General features: G+C 38.5%; 1 protein-coding gene across 7 annotated transcripts in view; it reads right to left on the bottom strand.

The window, feature by feature from the left end:
* TBC1D5 (TBC1 domain family member 5) overlaps positions 1-22,222 on the bottom strand; it is a 329,050-nt gene that overhangs the window by 52,971 nt on the left and 253,857 nt on the right. For all 7 annotated transcript variants that reach the window (XM_089532982.1, XM_089532977.1, XM_089532978.1 and 4 more), the window contains one exon: positions 11,784-11,926. In XM_089532982.1, coding sequence (XP_089389108.1) covers positions 11,784-11,926 — 143 coding nt within the window. The remainder of the gene's footprint in view (positions 1-11,783; positions 11,927-22,222) is intronic.

Below are 22,222 nucleotides of genomic sequence, written 5' to 3'. Positions count from 1 at the left end.
AAGCAAAAAGCCTCAATGAGAATCTTTCTTGCCATACACACAAATACACACACTGAAGGAGCCTCCAAATTTTACCATCAACCTATCCACGGGTCTTGGCAAAAGCCATAATTTTGCCCCAAACCTGACCTCAACTTATACATGAGGTCGACTTCTACTTGAATATATAAGGTATATTTCACAGTGCAATCCTATACATTAACTCAGAAGCAAGTCCTGTTAATTGAAAATCACTCCCAAGGAAGGGCTGTACAGGACATACAATTTAATAGCTGACTGAGCAATCTAAGAAAGCTTACTGAGAAATATGTCCTGCCTAATTCACAGGGTTTTGTACACTCCTTCTCAATGAAACCTTTATGTCACTTGATCCATAATCCAGAGGGGAAAAAATTAATGCTTTTCAAAGCATAAGAAACTTTAGATGAAAGAGAACACAAAGTTAGTGTAGTGGCAGAAATTACTTCTGGTAAAGTATCTGTCAAATCCAAAAGTAAGATTAAGATTTTGCAGCTTCTATCCAGCTATAACATCTAAGTCTTACCTTTAATACACTAGTGTTAAAATTATTTCCTAAGTATTGTGAAAATGCTAAATTTCCATTGGAAGGCAACTGTAAAAGGAAAGGTTATCTGTGAATTCTAAAAGTTTGTACTGTGGAACCAGTGCATTACAGGTTCCAAAATGATACATTATTTTTCAAGAAGGAAATAATGTTAAAATTTTTATGTAGTAATCATTATTTCTTCATATTCTAATAGTAATAGGGCCTTCATATTCAATAACCCGACCTTGAGATTTGGAAGCCTACTGGCATGGATTAACACACTGCTACTGCTTCCTCAAAATCCCATGTCTGATGCTGCTTAATGAGTTGCTGACCTGAAAATACGTTGGCTAGCACAGCAGGGGGAAAATTCTTATATATTGGCTTTGCAAGTTAATAGAAAAACACCATAGAGGTGCAAGCACAGCATTATGGATCCCTTTCTCACAAGTGGAAAATCATTTCCAAACATCCCAGGAGATTACTCTTTCGGTGGCAACTGCATCATAGTGGACATTTCGTGCTAGTGCCCTAGCCTTCTAGAACACTCTTCTCTCTGCTATACATGAAGTATCTTTTGTGAAGTATTTTCTATGTATTCTAAAGACACATCTTTCTATTTAGGCTATTCCCAGTAAAAGATGTTGAACCTGTTAGTTGCCCACAGGTTCAACAGGTTTATCTGTATTAAAACTATTTCTAGTTCTTAGAGTCATTAAAATCCACAGACAGTAACTGGTATGTTTTTGGCATACTTAGCCATGCATGGAACTTAAAAAAAAAATGGTTTGACAGATGCTTGCATAGAGACCAAGTCTTTCTTGTATTTAAACATGCAATATTTTTCTATAAGTTACCAGATACCACTTTTTATGTTAAGTAATTCCCGTATTCAGTATGATTTATTTTCAGTTATATTTGAATAAGTAGTGAGCTGCCATCCACCCCGGAGAGCAAACTGTAGTTTCTGTTTGCCAGATTTGGCAAGCACAAAATCTTTTGATCTTTTTCATGAGGGAGGGTGACTCTGACTGTGAAAGAGAAGCAACTGCAAAAGAATCCTATTTTTCCTAAGAGAACAAAACAGGAGCTACCGCTTGTATTGTAAAGACTAAGCAAGCATAGAGGGAGCGGTTCTTTCATCAATACCTGAAACAGAAGCAAAAAAAGAAGACTGCCAGATGTTAAGCGTTCCTCAGCGTGAAAAAATACTGATAATATTAAACCTTTCAGAAATTTTTTTTGGAGTGGTTTATGGTGTCTAGAAATTCCTGTCCCTAGAGAATATAGCGGCTTGTAGCCTGTCTTTATGAAAATTGCTTTCTTCTATTTAATTTTTTTTGAGAGGGGGGGGGACAACAACAGTGATATTTTTCCCAGTCATTAGATGAAGACAAGCACACCTTTATATAATACTTTCTCCTACTTCTATCTCATCTTCAAGGCTGAAGAAGTAAGCCTTCATGAATTCAGATTGTATGTTGTAAGATCACAATGAAGAGAAGCTGATAAATTAAGATAGGAGAGTCTTTTCCCATTTATAGCAATTATTTTAAAGATAAATGCAGACTACCAGAAACGTAGCTTTTACCTTTTTATGATTAAATAACCCTTTCAACTTATTTACACAACAAAGTCCTTTCAGAGGAAAAAAGATACCTAGATGATGAGTGAGTAATTATATTTCCAAAAGGTTCAGTACATCATGACAAAAGTGGTAGTGTTGAGGAATGAATTAAGATACAAACCTTAAATTCAGACTGGCTAATCAGAAATGGCCAACACATCTGGGCTGTAGTAGGGACATGGCATATGCCATCATTTGCAATCCCCAATCCATATTTTTTTAAAATAAAGCAGCAGAATGAGAGAAAAATTAAGCCATTTAAAAACTCGCATGTACCAAAAGTATGGAAACTGTAAGCTAAAACATCTGCCTTAACTCTTGTACCATATGTTTCCTGACTCCAATTCAACTGGTCTTTCAGCCATGATATGACACACAGAGTGTTTTGGTTGCCTTAATACATGACCTACAATAGAAAATGAATGTGTGGAGCATGACCCTATTAATTCTTTTGATGGCTTTTGATGTGATCAGCCATGACATCCTTCTGGACTGCCCAGGTGGACCAGGCACTGAGGCTCTCTATTGTATTCTGATCAAGTGGTGTTTGATGTCCCTGCTTGACTTCATGGCCTTTAGTATATTGTGTCCTGCACATTATTTAACATCTATATGGCACTGGAGGAGATGATTTGGAGCATTAGAGTGAGATGTCATCAATATGCTAATACCATCTAGCACTATTGGTCCTTGTCACTTAACACCAAGGAAGCAGTCTATTTCTATCTCGTCTTCAAGGCAGAAGAAAGGAAACTTCATGAATTCAAATTGTATGTTGTAAGGTTAGAACAAAGAGAAACTGATAAATTAAGTCATTTTCCGTTTATAGCAGTTATTTGAAAGAGAAAGGCAGATACTCAGAAATGTAGTTTTTACATTTTTATGATTAAATACTCTTTCTGCTGACTTGAGCAACCAAGTTCTTTTTGACTTTGTGTGGATTTCCAGATGGCAGCAGCAGTGAGGGCTGTGTTTCTGTACAATTCCGCATAGTGTCCCAATTACAACCTTTCTTTATTTGACTGATTTGGACAGTCATTTATGCCTTAGTTACATTGTATGCAACTACTGCCATGCAAACATCTTGGAACGTCATTGAATACAAAATGCAGCAGCCAAACTGCCAATGGATATACAGTATTGAGGTTTTTTACCTGGCATTAAAAGACTTAAACTGGTTGCCAATAGCACTCTAGGAGGTGATGTGTTGGTTTTAACATTAAAAGCACTAAACAGCATAGGACATGGGACCATCTCTTTGGTTATTAGACCCAGTCCTCATCCTCTGCAGGACTCTACAATGCAGGTTTAATTGACACCTTTCTGTACATTATTTTCATGTTCGGGTTGGACAGAATGGGTGGCACACAAGTCTGGCACCAGGTAGGGAGTGGAACAAATAATTGTTTCATCATGAAGTGACACAGGTCAGCAAGAAACAGAAAAAATGATATCTTTTATGATCAAGTATAGTATATATGATTAAAAAATGGGAAGATTTGGATTTTTCAAAATGCAGGCTCTGTTCACAAGGAATTAAAACAGAGCATGACAGCCTATGCTTAGAGGATGCTTAGTGCAGTTTTGTTGTCCAAATGAAATTTGGACTAGCAGTTAATGTTCTCTGGATCAAAGGGAGCTCAGGGGGGTTAACCCACATATACCCAGAAGCTCCTTTCCTGTAGATCATAACGACATCAGTAGTGTGCAATCATGAGCGCAACAAAGAGGAACAAGGACACCATTTTTGCCCCTTCTGAAGATTGAAACAAGCTACACTAAACAGCTTTCTTACATAAATTGAAGAAAACTATTTAATGGAAACTGAGAGACACTTTCTGGATTCAATAACTTGGCCATTTTATGAGACATTGGTCCGTTACTGACTGCTGCTTTGTGGCGGTCTGCCGGCGCTGCTGTTTGCTCCGTGAGGGAGCCGCAGCAGCCAAACCGCACGACTCCCGCGCGGAGCAAAAAAGAAGCTCCAAAATGGAGCTTCTTCTCGCGTCGCAGTTATGACGCCGTGAGGCGCCAATGGTGCCCTTGCGACGTCATAAGCGCAGCGCAATGTGCAGACGCACAGCGTCCACTACGTCAAGATGGCGGCGGCCGTGTGGAACGGCCGCCGCCCTTTGTTACGGACAGAGTCCATAACAGGAGTAGGGGCGTCTAGAAGAGACGCCCCTTTTTTAAACTGGGATGTCCTGGGGACGTCCCAAATGGCGGTATGTAACCCGCCATAGTTATTTTTAGGGGATTGGAATTGTGCTATTTTCCAACAAATGGTCAGGACTTCTGAGAAAGGCACAGAGTTCACAAGTCAAATTGCTAATATCTTTTATTTATTTATTTATTTATTTGTTTGTTTATTTATTTGTTTATTTATTTATTCAATGAATAATTGGAGATAATGTATCGGGATGCAAAATAATATACAGTGGGCTCTTGTTATCTGCTGGGGTTTTGGTTCCAGGACCCCTGTGCATAATAAATCTGTGCATGCTCGAGTCCCGTTAAATACAATGGCATAGTAAAATGGAATCCCTTATATAAAATGGAAATCAAGATGGAAAATCATTTGGAATGTATACTTTTTGGAATATTTTCAAGCCATGGATGCTTGAAAATTGTCTAGCAGAGATGGCTAAGCATCTGATCTTATTAGGGAAAACTGTTGCTGATGTTTTTAAAAGGTTGGGAACTTCTAGTTGACTTTTTGCATAAAAATGAAAATAGTATATTATCTATAGGGTTTGATAATTAATTGATTTGATTAAGTGGTAGAATTTTATATAGAATTTTTTTGGGATGGTAACTAGAGAATAGGACTAGATATGGTACTAAAAAATAACCATGGCAAAGAAAGCCAGCAATCATTGTAAATATTTGTTCCCTTGATTCTTTGTTTTTAATTTCCTTCTTTCTCTTTTCTGTTTGTTCTTTCCATTCTTTCTTTTTCGTTCTCTTTCTTGACATTATTTTTTTTAAATGTAGTTAAAATCTTTAATTAAAAGTATGTTTTTTAAAATGTAAGGTTCCTTGGGTTCCATGTCGAAAAGTGGGATATAAAATAAAATATATTTTAAAAAACCCCAATCTCTAGCACTTGATTAAAGACACTTGCAAATTCTTCTAAAATGGATTATGGAGATACAAGTTCTGTTTGCAGGAGTGTACTCCTGTGAGGAGTATGCAAGATTGCTGCCTCTCTATTCTACCTGAAATAAATTTAAGTGCAGTTAAATATTCCACTCTTAAGTGTGCATGAAAGTGAAGTGTGCTTTTTAACTAGAAAGCTGCTGAGGTGTAATTTGCAGGTTGAAAAGCTGTTGAATCAAACTGGGGAGTACTTTGTAGACAAGGAAGCTGATGTATGGAATTTTATCTGGACTTTTCTGATCTGGCTATGGTGGTACATATCTTAGTCAGACCCCTTTTGGATTACTATAATACACTCTACATAGATATGCCTTTCAAGAGTGTTCAGAAACTTTAGCTGATATAAAAACCTGCAGTGACAGTGTTACTGGAGGGCAGGGTATAGGGACTATACAACTATCCTGTTACAACAGCTACACTGGCTGTCTGTGTGTTTCTGAGCACAGTTCACAGAGCTGGTTATAGATCCAGGCTGTCTAATACACAATAATCTTTTCAGGTGTATGTTTTAAATTGCTTTAATATTGTGAATAGTTTGATTCTATTTTAATTTTGGATTTTAGTTACATTGTATTTGTTTTAAATTGTAAAGCCACCTCAAGTCCCAATTTTTGGGAAAAGGGAAAGATATGAATGAAACCAATGATAATAATAATAGTAGCTTTCCAGGACACTATTGCATTGGGAATTTAGCTGAGTTTTGTATGCTCGGTTAAACTGGCTAGAATGATAGCTGGTTGTGCCCAATTTGGCCTGTCTCACTCCGCTATTAATTCTGCCTGGTCCTTAGCCCTATCCAATGCTGAAATGCAGTTCCCAAGAGCCTTCTTAAGTTACGATAGAATACGGTCTGTGGGAGGAAGGATCCCTTTGCTTACAAATGTGTAAGATGTGTTAGGAAAATGGATGGCAATCAAACAGAAGTCTAGTTCTCAACCTTTAGCTTATGTCTGTAAATTCTCCCTTGAGGTTTTTAAGAAGGCGATAAAAATGATCCTCTTTTGGCAGGCCTTTCCTGAATGAAGGAATCTGTCCATATTATGCTCCTGTATTAGCTGTCACTTGTCTAATGATCATCACCTTTTGATGTTATTGTTATGTATACGATTTCATTGTTATAATTTCTATATTTTAGGGAGGGTGGGTTAGGGGGTGGTGGGGTTCTGTTGTTTTATCACTTTTTGTATTGCATAAACTCTGTTGTTACCTGCCTCAATCCCCAAAATGGAAGAGGTGGGATATAAATAATAATAATAATAATAATAATAATAATAATAATAGAGCCTTCCTTGATGATAATAATAATAATAATAATTATTATTATTATTATCATCAAGGAAGGCTCTTTTTAAAAAAGAACTTCCCTTCTTTGACATTTCCCCCCTATTTTTACTCTAATGTTAGAATGAAAGTTGGAATGTTTATAGCTATGCACTTTCTGGAAATCAAGAGAAAAGTAATGTCATCTGAATTAATTATTTTACTTTCTGAATGACCAATAATACTTTTAATTAGTTATTGGCACTCTCACCATTATTATGTCCCAATGCCATGTTATGCATTGTTCTACAGTGGGGTCTTGGTATCTGCTGGGGGTTGCTTCCAGGACTCCCGGGGACACTAAAACATATGTTTGCTCAAGTCTCATTATATGCAATGGGCATAGTAAAATGGTATCCAATATATAAAATGACAAAATCAAGGTTTTTTAGATTTTAAGCAGTGGGTGGTTGAGTCTGTAGATGCAGAATCTGTGGATATGGAGAGCCAACTTTACTTCACTTTGGGCATTTCAAAGATAATCCCCTTTTGCTATCATCATGGAGGAGGGTGGTCTTGAGATAAGTCAGTTTTATGGGCTCCAATGGAATTCATGTGCTCCAGTGGGATTCATCTCCTTTATGATTCTCCAATATTAAGTGCCAGAGAAAGGTAATCTAGCATATAATATTTTATTGTACATATTTTATCACATGCTGTGAATGTAAGTGATTTTTAAAGCTCATAAAGCTCAGTTCTTGTTCTCATTGAACAACCACCATGACATCTGATTTCTCTACAACTTGCTGTAATGTCGGTGACCTCTGTAAATACTACAATCCCGATGCCTGATTACATATGTTATATTTATTTATGGAATTTATAAAGCTTCAACAGCAGTCCATCTTAGAGTCAAATCCTGGCCTAACTAAAAGTGTTTTGCCTAAAGGGCAGAAAGAAGGGGAGGGGGGGCAAAGTCAATCTAGTGTTCTCAGTGGGGATCCCCTGATTCTAAGAGTCCCTCTATATGTTTTGAATGGCTAAATAATCTCATTATAATACCAATCACGGTTTGATACTACAGAACTTATACTAGTTTAACAGTAATTTATAGTTTATTTCAGTGTCCATCTCCAAACTTTAGTAGTACCTCTCAGACTAACTGAAATATTTCATCATAAACCTTCTTAAAAATGAACACTGGGTTAGTTATATTTTAAATGTATTTAAATGGTTAACAGCTATTTCCTCAATTAATATTTAACATATTGAATGTTTTTACAGTAGTTGGTATGTACATCCACACGTTTAATTTTTCAGACAAAGTTTTTAGTCTAGTTTTAAATAATTATTGAAGTTGTTTTTCCTCCACAGGAAAAAAAATCTACAAATGGAATGAGTTGTACTGGAGGAGGCATTTCAACCTAGAAACCTTTACAGGAGCACTATAATGCTGGTAAATGCATTTTATTGAAGCACCACTTGGTCTGTGTACACATGCACAATTCAGATAACAAAGTGAAAATCTTTTTTACAAAGGCTATTTAAACAAACTTTCAGTGTAGGGTTGCAGTAGTGTGTCTGAAGTAAATAATGCAATATAGTTTGAGCTGGGAAAAAGGGGGAATCTGCTCTAGCCAGTCCTATTGTAGCCATGTGTGCCTGCCTATGACAGACAAGATAAACAGCAGCTAATTCCAGAACTCCGTACAGAGCATGTCTGAATAGTAAAACAGAAGGAAAGGGGGAAAGCACATAAGCTTGCCTCACCAGCTAACCCCTGTAGGCTTAAAAAAAAAGCGCAAATCTTTAAGTTTTCTTACCAAAATAAAAAATTAAGAAAAAGCAGAAGCTGATAAAGGAAAGGTCATCTGGGGAGTGAAGCAGATTGGTGGCTTGGAGCAGCCCCTGACTGGTGCAGGACCGCAGCAACTGGATGACCCACTCTGAAAGCGGGCTGCTGCCAGGGTCCTGAATGGGCTGCTGGCAAAGAGCAGACTTCCCCTGCTTTTTCTGTTGGCAGCCTCAGAGCGGCTTCTGGCACTTTGGGGTGTGCGTTGTCTGCATGCCCCACCCTTGAATCAGCCGGAAGCCACACTTTTTGGCCCATCTGTCTCAGGCCTTGGATGAATTTTGGAAGAAGCTCCCCAGTAGTCTCTAACAAGGTTCAAAATATTTTTGCAAGGCTTACCTGACCTAGTTGTTGCATTTTTACATGGGCACACAGTTAGTTTTGAATAACAAGTTTGCTGAAACATATTGAACTGCTCTTCTTTTTTTGTGGTGTAGACCTTATCCATATTCTTTTCATGTCATTTCTGTCTCACTTAACATTTTTTTTCTGTTACAATTTGTCAGGAACAATCTATGCTTTTCACATAAACAGGAATATGCTCATATTTTTAAGTGCATATTTTTATATTGTATGGAATTCTCTGAGCTGCCCTGAGTTTACTTTGGAAGACTCAGGTGCAAAACACACTGCAGAAATAATCCAGCTTGAAACCGCTTTAACTGCCTTGGTTCAATGCTAGGGAATTCTTGGAACTGTACTTTTGTGAGATATTTAGCCTTCTCTGTCAGAGAGCTCTGGTGACACAATAAATTATGATTCCCAGGATTCCCTAGCAATGAACCAGGGCAGTTAAAGTGGTCCCAAACTGGATTATTTCTGCAGTGTATTTTGGACCTCAGTCATATGCACCTCATCCAGTTTATTCTGGGCACGAATAAGGTATGAATGAAGAGATTCCCATAGGGCACAAAAGATTCTCTGCACTCTCTTGCATACTGTAGCTGCCTCACTAAGGAGCATTTTTGCGGCTGAAGATTGGCATTAGCTTTGTATATGAGGGCTATGAATGGGTAAGGAAAGAGCTTATGCTGTTCTCATTATGAAAGTCTTGAAAGATTAGTACCAGAATCTACATTTTACTATACTTGTTTGATCAAGTATACAGTCTATAAATAAACAATTAAAATAAATTGGGGGGGGGGGGGAGAGACAAAAGGGGAAAAAATAACTAACTTTCCAAATTCCTCTGGTAAAAACAAACAAAAAGTTTAACATCCATTCAGTGTGATCTAGAAATAGTAAAACAAAGGAGCATTGAGAAAAGCCAATTTTTAAATGGTCTTACAAATTTTAATCCAAATACATTTTTAGAGCCAATTTCACAATCTTAAGCATTGGAAACAGAATATTTGTTACAACTGAGTCCATCAAAAATAAAGTGTGAGTAATTGTTTTCAAGATTTGGCTCTAAAATAATATCCACAGGTGTGCTGGAGAATTCTACATGACTCTTGTAAGTCAGCTAATACAACCCTTTTTCTGATTTACTCAGAAAGAGGTTATAGAATGTTGGTGTTATAATGTTATCAGATTATTTTTTTTAAAAAAATCTGCCTTAGAAAGGGAGACTGACTTTAAGATATAAACCACTGGAAATCCCTGTTATCGATAACCATTGATATTTTGCTTAATTTACCCATTCATGCTTCTGCACATGTCTCAACCAATTAAGATAAACTTTTTTTTTTACACATTTATTTACTCTTTATCTTTCACATGTTCTTTACCCACTACTCCTTTAATAAAGGCCTGTTACAGACAAGCCAAAATAAAGCTGCTTCGAGTCACTTTGGAGGTATGGTATTTCAATGATGCATACGTCCTAAGAGTCCAAAAGCTGCACCAAAGCGACGCTCCAGTCCTAAGAATTGGAGTGCAGCTTTGGTGCAGCTTCCAGACTCTTAGGATTCATGTATCATTGAAATACCATACCTCCAAAGTGGCTCGAAGCAGCTTTATTTTGGGCAGTCTGTAACAGGCCAAAGATTTTTACTTAGGCTGATTCTTCACATAATATATCATGGCATCTATATAAAAACATGTGTTTGATATACTCCCATGGACATGTGTGTTGGATCTACAATTTACAGCCCCCTAGAGCCAGAGTGGCATAGTGGTTTGAGCACTGGACTATGACTCTGGAGACCAGGGGATTATTGAGAAAATAATCCAGAATGAATTTGGGTTGAATCTCTGTTGTTCACATACATTCTTAATGCATCCCTTCAGTTTTTTGGAGGTGAGGGAATGCCAAAATTCCCACTAACCCTGGGATAATCAATATCTGGCTATTTTCTGAGGATTTTTTTTAAAAAAGATTTGTATTGTTGGCAGTGTGAATAACCAATGCAAATAGACCCAAATAGACTTGAGATAAAACTATGCATGCCTTGAACATGTTTTGAATATATTCACATTGTCAACAGCCTCATGGTCAAGAAAATACCACCTCTTTCCCAGCATAACAGCTGCCATTGGGGAGAAAAGAGGAAAAGAGAGATGAAAATTGGGGAGAAAAAAAGGAACACTGGCCCCCCTTGAATGGTGGGAGGAAGAGCCTCTGCCCGGCTGAGGGGTACCAGTGGGTGCTCGCACATGTGAGCAACTGAACTCACAGAAATGTGGAGAAATGCGTTTCCATAGTGTAACAAACCTGGAATGCATGAGTGAGGTTATTCACATTGTTCTGGTGAAGAAAAGACATCCGAATGACCCCCAAGGATCGATTCCCAGCTTGGCTATGAAACCCACTGGGTTACCTTGGGCACATCACACCTTCTTAGCCTCATGGGAAAGCAATGGCAAATCTGCTGGACAAATCTTCCCAAGAAAACCCAATGATAGGTTCGCCTTAGGGTTGTCATAAATTGGAAATGAATTGAAGCCACACAACAACAAAGCAAGCATTTAGATTAATTTGAACACTCACATTATGTTTATTGTTGCATGCCTTCAAATAATTTTCAACCAATGGCGACCCTAATTTTTTAAAATGTTGCCTTTCTTATGTCGCCCTCTAATTTCTAAAATACAAATAATATTTAAGTAGTGAACACATAGTTTTAATCAATACACCACATCTGACAGAAGGAGGAGCTCTATGTCTACTTTGGCCATATTATTTTAAGCAATGCAGCTTACAGTTCTAGGTCTCAAAAGAAGCATATTAAGAGTAAAACCATTAGAAATTATTTTAAGTAGTAATATTATTGCTTTCTTATATATTGTAAACAATTTTATACCATCTATAATTAAAATTAATTTTCAATTAGCAATGTAAAGGAATTTTAAAAATGCTATATGCACTTCTTAAAGATAATGCAATTGATACTCACAGGCATCTCTTATATACAGCAACATGGCTAAGAAAACGTAGTCAACTAAGTCAAGAGTGATGCTGTCAGCAAATAAAGCATCCCATACGACTAGAAGGTCCTGGAGTGGAAATTCCCGTCCAAACAGAAGTCTAACCCATCGCCTAAAATAAATAAAATCAACAGAACATGTCAAAAGTTGCATAATGCTGCCCAGAATCTGATGACCTACAGAGAAACTTACTATAAGTAAGTAAATTACTATAAAATTTGTACTTAGAAATGTGTGTATGCACAGTTTGTTAGTAGACTACAACCATTAAAATCAAGGGGACTTGAATTAGTCATTACTATTTTATTGCCCATGAGTTCCAATGAGATTACTCCAAGTTTTATGAAGTGGATCCAAACTAGGGTGTCTGCTTGTGTCTTTACTTAGACAAAGATTAGTGTTAAGGTCTTCAAAGCTTTGAAGCTTTTCTTTCCACCTGCTTATTAAGGAGATTACTACATGCAGCTTTTAAATTGCTATCACAATCGGAGAAAAGCACCTTTGGTGATACTTATTCCACAATGACGCCTGTGATACATAGCTGCTGTGTCTCCAAAGTGCGGTTAGGGTGTCCCTTTTCAATAACAGGAGAAACCCATCAATGTCCTCTCAACTGCATTAATTCTTAGGTATGAAACATCGCTGCAGAACAGTTGTCATACTAGCAGTCATATGGTGTCAGTGTCTCGTCCCCCCACATTCCTAAGCAGGCTGAGTGTGTTTATTTTTTTTTCCTATTGCTTTTCTTTCCTTTAAAAAAATTAAGTTCCATTAGTAGAACTGGAATTGTGCAAGAAAGTTAAAATAAAAATTAAATTAAATTAAATTAAATTGAGGAACAGGAATAAGACAAGGAAGTGGGGTTAAGGAGGAATGTGAAAGAGAGCATGATGGCAGAAGCAGCTCCAGTCATTTAATTGACAAAACATGTGACAATAGCTGCTCTAAAACCAGTATATTTCCATTGATGCAACTGCTGTAAAAATGGGACTTGTAGGGTCATCCCATCTCCTGGCTCCCCCAAATTTTACAGATGATCTCAGCAGCAACAGTGCAACCTATGTCTGGCTAAACCATACCAGTACAATATGGACCTAACTTTGAAGAATGAGTTTTGCTACTATAGGGTTAAGAAATTTAAGAAACTATTTATCAATATTGCCTCAAACAATACAATAACATGTATTTATGAATATCTACTTATAGAACTGGCAGAAATATTACCACAGAAGATGTGGGAGAAACATGACGCAAAGCTAATTTTACACAATTTAAACATTCTGTTTTATCCTATGGTACAAAACTACTGCTCAGTGACTTGCCCACAGGAAACTATTACCTTTTGGTGTCACAAACATTACTTAGACTCTGCAGGAAGCCTATCACTTGAAGTAGCAGTTACTCCTTTTGTTAAACCCACCTATCTCAGAACTCAGCAGCACTGCAAGCATTTCAGCTGATTGTATTCCTAACTACCTAATGCAGCTTGGAAGGAAGGATAAAACTAATACACTTTAAAGAGAAAAAGTGCATGGTTTAATAGGATTTGTTATTAGTCTTTTTTAAAATCAGAAATCTCTTTTTCTTCTTTACCATTTTATTATGCAGTGCTAATCATTTGTAGATGTAAGCTTGTTCTGCTCAAATCAAAGTCAGACAATCAGTCTGTCCTTTTTTCCCTTCCTTATTGTGCTTTTAGATTTTCTCTTGGGAATATTGACTCCTAATCCCTAGAGATGTTCTGTTTTCACAGATGTAGACAGCTGAAGACCTGGACTGCTTTAGTAACTATAATGCTGCCATTAATAGTCTGAACCTCTCTGACTCAATGGGTATAAGCACTTTACACAATTGTAAATAGGTATCTGTTCATTTTTAGTAACATTTTCCTTGTAGCATCCACAAACTAAGAGACCCATTGTCTCTGAACTATGTTCCCATATGGCTTGACTTCAGCAAGCAATATCTTCATAAAAAGAGATGCTATAAGGAATTAAGTTCTAAGTTGGAGTGTTTGCTTACTAATTAACACACACTTATTGCTCTTTCAAATATTTAGAGATAATCTAAGGTAAACTTAATGATACCATTGGACAAGAGAAGCTCCTTTCTTTTCAGATGGTTGTCTATAGTTTAATTATAGCTCTGTCCTGTTAATTCCAATTTCACATCTGCTACACCTGCAGACTATCCTTATCCTTGCTCACAATGGTGTACCCTTTTATCACATGCAGTAACAAAATAATTCCTGTTTTGCTACACCGAAATAGCAATTGCAGTCAACCAAAAATACAGAAGGTTTTTAAAAAGGCAATGGTAAACAATAAAGAGTTGCTGCAAGCTCTTTGATGAAATGTGTAATCCCATGTTTTCTACATATGATCTATGTAATTAAACCATAATTCCAAACAATTCATAATTACCATCCACAGACAGTGGTTTAATAATGACCTACAACAGAGAGAACCTAATGATCTGGAAACTTCTAACTACAAAGAGTGGCACTTTTAAAAAGCAAAAATGAAACTTTAAAACAAAAGCATTTTTATTAATGATTACCAGCAACAACTTATAAATAGAACCTTGGAGAGCGAGTGCCAGTCAGAGAAAAAGAATACAGGGCTCGAGGGATCTATGGTATTTCTCTGAATAAAGGCATTTTAGTCTCCAAATTGTATTTTGGGGCATGGCCCTAATTTTTTTTTTGGTCTCACACAATCAGAATCTTCAGCATAATGAAGACTTTATGAATAAATGCATTGGTATTTGGGGTTCTTTAAATGCAGTACTAATGTGGGTAAACAATTTCCAGAACTTGCTGAACTGACACACACTATCATGTCTGAGAAGATTTACCTTGTGGAAGTTAACTTGTGTGTGTGTGTGTGTGTTATACTGCCAAATAATCTTAATACTATGTATTTGGGTAAATCATAGACGGTGTTAGCAGGTAAACCTTTACTTTGCAATTGCACTGCCTCATGCAAGGAAAGTGACAGGAGGTCCAGACATCACATTCACGTAGCAGTCCTGCCAATGTTTTCTTATTGCCCCCCCCCCCCCGCAAAAAAAAAATCTTTTTACTAACTAGAATAAAACTTCTGTTGAGGAAAAATATATAGGATATAGTTGCATAATCCATTATAACTGTGAATGATAGATGCTTTTTGGAAGCCCCTGCAGTCTTTCAAGAGACTGAAGGTGCAGTGCACTCCCCCTAGCTTTGAAGACAAATAACATTTAGGGTGTTACTAAACTGATAATACAGTCCGTCCTCGCCTTACGCAGGGGATCCGTTCCGGATCCCTCCACGTAAGGCGAATTCCGCCTATGCTCGAGCCCCATTGGAAACAATGGGGCTCGTGTGCGGCGGTGCGGGCGTGCGCGGGGCGCAACAGGCGCGCGTGCCCATTCAATTGAATGGGACACACTGCCCCTTCCGCCTTGCGCGTGCCCCGCGGCTTGAGCACGTATGCTCAAGGCCGCGTATGGCGCGCCCGCGTATGGCGTGGGCGCACTGTACTATGGTCAAAACTTTCCAAAAGTTGCACATAAATATTAAACTAAGTGAGATGAAACCTTGTTAACTTGATTGCTAAGCAAGTTAACATCCAAGGAAGTGCCAAGTGACTACATCTTCATGTCACCTGATCAAACTGGATAAGAAACACTTCTTAACATTGTCTTGTAAATGAGGAAGGATTCTAGCAGATATGCAAGGCACAGAATAGGTATGGAATAATAAGGCATGAGAGAATGTTAATTGAATGGCTGAAATTAAAGGGAGGAGGCCATCATACCTGAGCAAGGAACTGCATAAAATTATAGGATTATATAACAACTATATAATACTAAACAACTACAACACTAAATGGCTAGAATCACTAATTTTTGAGAAAAAAAGTCATTGTAAGATAACAGGGTCTCCACTGTGATGATGGGAAATACTCCTAATCATTACACCTGATCAGTTGCTACATATACATTCCACCAAGTGTTATTTTGTCTAATGCAGTGTATAAGGGGGGGGGGAGATATAAACCATTAGATAAAATGCATACCTTGGGTATGTCTGTGTCATATTGCTTGTTTTAATTCGTGCTGCATTTTAACATTTAAAGTAAAATATTTTAAGAGTTGCTTACATCTGAAGTGTGACAGACCACTCTTACAGGGTCCTGTTACTGCCAACAAAATGTCACAGACCACCCTTATCCCCACTACTAGGCTACTCTCTACCACAATATCTCTATGCTATTGCCACCACCTACTATCCCTTAACCTTGCCTTAGGAGAGGGGTCTATGTGTAGGACAAAACAGAAGTTTAATCATTTTAATCATTTTTTAAAAAAGCAATTGAACAGTGCTATTTTCATTTACAACCGGGATCAATGAAGGATACTAAAAAACTGAAGTAGATTTAATAAAATAATTTAAAACCTGTCTACAAGAATCAGCAGATGGACTTCCAGTTGATGATGGCATCATGTCTGTCTGTCTATCACTTTAGTTGTGTAGAGACAGCAGCTGAACATGGTATTTGTGCTGGCAGGGCTAGCTGGAATACGCCCCCAGTAAAGAGAGTTTGGACGGGCTCATGGGAGACACATTGCCAGCTTCTGGTGGCTGAATCCTTGGAAGTTCAAGGCACTGGATTGTGTATGGAGCTGAGGAGTTGAAGGAGCTGCCACAAACATCCTTATATAGTCTCCTGGTAAGGGAGCAGCAGAAGTGCTGCCACCAAAAAGTAGCAGATGTTTCAGCTCCTGTCTTCCTTGGTGATGTCTGTTGAAATAGAATCAATAATTTGGACATGACCTAAGCGGCTCAGCCACTTTAAGGGAAGGTATGCCTTTAATGGTCTTCATGATGGGTGGCTGGCCTAGCCATTTTGTTGTACTGCCTCTTGGGGGGGCATTTTGTTGTATTCCATAGGGGGGTGCCATTTTGTTGGCCAGGCTTCTCAGATGATGCCATTTTATTTTTTTTCTCAGTGTTGTTTCTTTTACTGGGGGGAATGTGTCTCTCTGACTGATGAGTTTGGGATTTGTAGTTTTCCTTTTGGCTGTGGGGTCTCTCTGACTTGTGGGCTTGGGATTTGTAGTTTGCTTTCTAGCTGTGGAGTCTCTCTGACTTATGAGTGGGTGTTATGGCTCCCAAGAAAGGTGTGGGCCTGCTAAGAAGGCAGACTGTTTGAGCTAAATTGTCTGCTTAGCCTTTGCGGTAAAGGCCCAAGGTTTGCTTGATAGCATGTCTGACTTTAGGGTGATAAGGGTGTTTGAAGGTTGGACAAGGGCTTGGGTTTGAGGTCAGGCTCTAGGAAGCCAATATCTCTGGCTGGGGGATGAAGGAAACAAAGGTCTGTGTTTTGTGCATCACCATTTGAAGTGGCTCTTTTTCATGCTACCACACTAACTGCATTTTGGGGGGCTTTTCGAGTAAGTGAATTGGTTGCTTTTTCGAAGTATGATCTGTTAGGCAAAGCTTTGGCCTTTGGTGATTTGGTGCTTTCCACACAGCGAGCAGAGATTATTTTGAGGGGATCCAAATGGATAAGAGACGGAAGGGCACTTTGATCTCATTGGGGTCCTGTGCTCAGAAGGAATTGTGCCCTTTATTGGCTTTACAGTCTTATGCATGCTTACAAGGCACTTCCTCTGGGTTTCTCTTGTGTCACAAAAATGTCTCCCACCTTACTAAATTTCAATTCTGGTCTATTACCTCTAAAGCACTGACCAACCTGGGTTTCTGGGTGGTTAAATCTGGCATCCATTCTTTTAGGATTGAAGCAGCTTCCACAACAGCAGCCATGGGCTTTGGCCTGCAGGTCATCCAATATATTGGACGCTGGAAGTCTTCTGTTTATAAGACGTACGTATGTAAGTTTTGATGCAAAGTTTTTAACCTTTATTCTGATTTTCTATCCACTTCCAGGAACTGTTTGGCGTGATGGCGAGTCTTGATCTGCGGCTATAGTATGGTCTATTGGGCAGTGAGATAAGCCCAACAGAGTCATTTCAGACCTCACCTTGGTTTGAATGAAATTGCCATTGTTGAATGGTTGGGGAGCAGGGGCCTTTGTTGGAATGGACTGCTCCCCTTGCTGTTTGCTGTGTGGGCCTCCTCCAGATGTTTTAGTCATTCACCTTGATGGGAATGGGGGGGGGGTTGCTCTCTCTTACAAACTCAGGATTCTGGGAGAGAATGCCCTATGTTTACCTTCCAATAGGCAGGATAAAGGGTTCAATCCAGTATCTTAGATTTACCTTGGGGCCTGATGTTTTGCCGAATGGTAGGTTGGAGGGGTTTTGATCATATCGTGATACCTGGTTCTCCAGCTGGACCTGCACCAGCATGCGCTTCCTCCTTGTAGTCTCCCCAAAAGTCAAGTTTATTAGTATTTGAATAGGTCAAATAAACGGCCCATTATTTTCTCATATATATGTGTGTGTGGTCTAGTTATTTCATGGTTGCCCAACAAACACCAGTTCCAAAAGAAAACGAGTGTGTGCTTTATAGACTATAACAAAGTTTTTTACTGAAAGGCTACAGAATGCTCTTAAACACATGGGAGTGCCACTATATTTGATAGTCCTGATGAGAAATCTGTACTCAGGAAAACAAAATATGGAGAAAAAGAATAGTTCCCAATTGGCAAAGGGGTAAGGCAAGGATGCATCCTGTCATGCTACCTGTTCACCTTGTATGCAGAAAATATCATATGAAGTGCAGGTCTAGATTCAGAAGGGGAAGGACTGAAGGTAGGAGGAAGATACATCAAGTATAAAAGATATACATATAACACAGTACTACGAGTGGAAAACATTATAGATTTGGAACAATTACTAAGGAAGGTAAGGGAAGAAAGTGCAAAAGCCAGTTTACTGCTGAACATAAAGTAAACAAAAATGATGACCATGGAGGATCAACATAAATTCAATTTAAACAATGAGGAAATCGAAATAGTTAAAGACTTCCAGTATGTGTGTGTGTGCACATGTAGGTGTGTGTGCATACAGAAAGCAGGTGATATGTTTACTCAGCAGGAAGCCCTTGGGCAGCTATATCTTTTCAGAAAGTCAGGGTGTTTAAGCTTGAAATCCCACCCCCTACTACTGCTGCTCTGTGTGGAAGCTGTTCATGCACTTATATGGGAGCCTTTTTGACTTTTCTTCCTTTTTTATTTATTTATTTATTATTATTATTATTATTATTATTATTATTATATTATTATTTGGGTGGGTTTCAATGAACCATTTCTACTTTTTTAGTGTGATTGCTCAGTAGTGCTGACTTAGGTCCCAAACACACTGCAGAAATAATCCAGTTTGGCTCGGTGCTAGGGAATCCCGGGAATTGTTGTTTATTGTGGCACCAGAGCTCTCTGACAGAGAAGGCTAAATATCTCACAAAACTACAGTTCCTAGCATTGAGAAGGGCAGTTAAAACAGTATCAATCTTGATTATTTCTGCAGTGCATTTTGGACCTTAGGTGCGTTACAGACCACCCAAAGGGGCGGCCTGTATCCAGCCCTTTCCCCGCCAGATCGGGGCCTCAGCTGCCACAGCGGCAGCCTCTGAGGCCCCGATCTGCCGCTCTCCCGGCCGCGGGGAAGCGGCAAAAGGCCGCTTCCCTGCGGCCTGGAAAGGGGTGTCCTTGGGGCTTCATGCCCCCAAGGACACCCGATGGCTGCGCCAGCCACGCAAATCCTGGAAGGAGCTCCGAAATGGAGCGCCTTCCGGCGTCGGGAAAAGAGTGCCCCAGGCACCCTCGCGCGGCGCCATTTGGAGACGGTGTGGTGGTGACGTCCCCATGGCGGCACCCATGTGTATAGGGTGCCGCCATTTTGTACGTCCCCAGGACGTACTAGGGTTAGGGCGTCCGGAATGGACGCCCTTTCCTAAGCCTAGTACGTCCTGGGGACATACTTTACACCCATCTGCAATGGGCCTTAAATAATTATAATAATTTCTGGAAACTTTCAATAGTTTCAATAATTTTTTTGAGAATTATTTTCAGCCCAGTTCAACTTTTTTTTATTAAAGCATAGCTCCAGCTGTAAAATATACCTCTATAAAAGAACACCTGGTGATCTTCAACCAAAACAAAGTTATGACTTCGGCAATTCAGGGCACTTTCAAAAGAAGCACAGATTTCAAAATATATTATTCTGCAAATTTTCAATTGAGACAACACTAGCTTTTCAAAAAGCAAAAACAGGCAAGATTTATGTCATCACAATATTTCATCTGATGACTATGGTAAGCTCTAAAATTAAATTAAGCTGCCCTTCAAAGGCCATAGACAGCAGTCCATTTCAATCCATTAGTTTGGCTAAATGCCTTCATACATTCATGAAGAGAGTCATTATCATCAATCTTCCAGTTATACTGACCAGTTGACGAACTGTTTATGTATGTACCCAGGATATACTGGGTGGTTTCTCATTGCTAGCATAGCATTAAAAGGGAGGCCAGTAAACAACTAGCCCAATTTGAAGTGTATGAAGATGGTGATTAGAAATACAGCTAAGCAAAAAGTATTATATTGCAGCCTTATTTACTTCCTGGGTTCAGAGGTAGAGTATAACTGGAAGTTCTTGAAATCATTTATTACAAAACATTTTAAAAAATGAACTACATTTCTGAACTCAAAACATAGAGTCTGCAGAAGACTTTAAAATTCTGTTAGCAAGTAATTAAAGAACTTGAAAACAGTTGGGGTATGTCTTTAAAAGACTTAACGTCATACATGGTATTAGTTTGCTAATCTACTACACAATTTGGGACATATACAGTTCTTTCTATTACATTTGTAACATTGCAAAGAATTATGGTGAAATATTTTAACTCGTTAACATAGACTAGATAAATTTACATCAAACATAGTTTATGCAACAAGTATTTCTAAATTTTTAAGTTAATTATGACAGGAAGAGATTCTTGCAGCATAGTTGGGTATCACATCTCTGGTCAGAAAAGTGTGATTTCATTTAGGTACCTATGTATTTCTACACTACAGAAATCTGCTGGTAATAATAGGCTTGGATGAAAACAGATAATTCTTTAATTAATGGCTGTATTTGCTGGAAAACGTCCACTAAATAATGTAGTATAGAAATTGTGGTTCTTCCAGCTCTGCAGCATGTTGTGGAGGGAGAGATACAGAGGCAAGCAATGCCGATGCTGCTTCTAATTATTCCAATTATCATGGCACACTATGAAAACTTGATTAATAACACTGAAGATATTGTTGTGGCAATTAGCCATATGGTTGTGGGACTTTATTCTGTCACGATTTAGCCATTAGCATCTACTTATGTTTGTCAGAACAGTGCATCCGTGACAAGTTGAAGTTCTGCTCACCTTGCTGATTCCCTTGTGAGCAACACTAGAGAACTGTTTATTCCTGGGAGCCCTTTGCCAGAGTAAATTTTTCATGTGGCATCCGGTCTGACTGGGGACAAATGTCAAGTAGCTTATGCGACGACCCATCAAATCTGGCTCTTTCTACAAAGGTACTTACTAAATTGCTTGTCAAGGCAGACTTCTTTCAAAAAAGGATTTGACCAGGAAAATTAGTGTCAAGTGACTTGTACTGAATGTTTTGAATGGTTAGTAATTCAAACAATATGTACCTTCCATTATTTAGACATTATGAAATGTTTCATTATGATTTCATACAACTATGTGGCATGCATTATAGTGCACACGAAATGTATACCTACAAGCCCTGGGACTGTGGGCCCCTGCCATCATCAGGTTGGACCAATACAATTTGTCAAATGAATTCCTTCTTCTTTTCTGTGCAAGTCAAGTGTGTCATATACTGGTTTTTCTCTTTTTTCATGTGTATAAGTGTGTGGGTGTATTTCAGTGCACATGTGCTCAGGATGCACTCACATGAATAGTGTACATACAGGGACACAGAATTGATATTTCACTTGATCAGCAACTGACTACATTATTATGTTCCATATGTTCTTATTAACAAATTCTAATATGATTAAAAAGATTAAAATAATGTGGTGTGTTTTGAACTGGGTTGATCCAGGATCTTTGTATACCCTCTAAGTTTGGTCTTTCAGAGATATATATTAGCCAGATAAGAAGTTGGTTGGAAACTGCTGAGTCTGTACCCCACTTAGAATTTCTCCTGCCTCCCTCCCCCCCTCCCCATATTAAGAAGTCTGACGCCCTGGTAACTTAGTAGATGGTGACAGTTAATAATTCACTGGAATATTATAGAACAAGGGTAGTCCCCTGGTAAAGCTGGAACAACCAGACAATCAGTTTAATTTGGATTACTGAATAGGTCCCAAGGCACTAATGTAAAAAGACAACTAAAGACTCTCTGAAGGATTTCAAGCACATTACCTATGGAGAAAAGTATAGTGAGACAGGGAT

The sequence above is a fragment of the Sceloporus occidentalis genome, unplaced genomic scaffold (genome assembly GCF_023333645.1).
Source record: "Sceloporus occidentalis isolate IW3139 unplaced genomic scaffold, rSceOcc1.0.p SCAF_7, whole genome shotgun sequence".
NCBI lineage: Eukaryota > Metazoa > Chordata > Lepidosauria > Squamata > Phrynosomatidae > Sceloporus > Sceloporus occidentalis.
The sequence above is the reverse complement of the archived record's forward strand: the minus strand, read 5'-3'. Positions and strand labels throughout refer to the sequence as shown.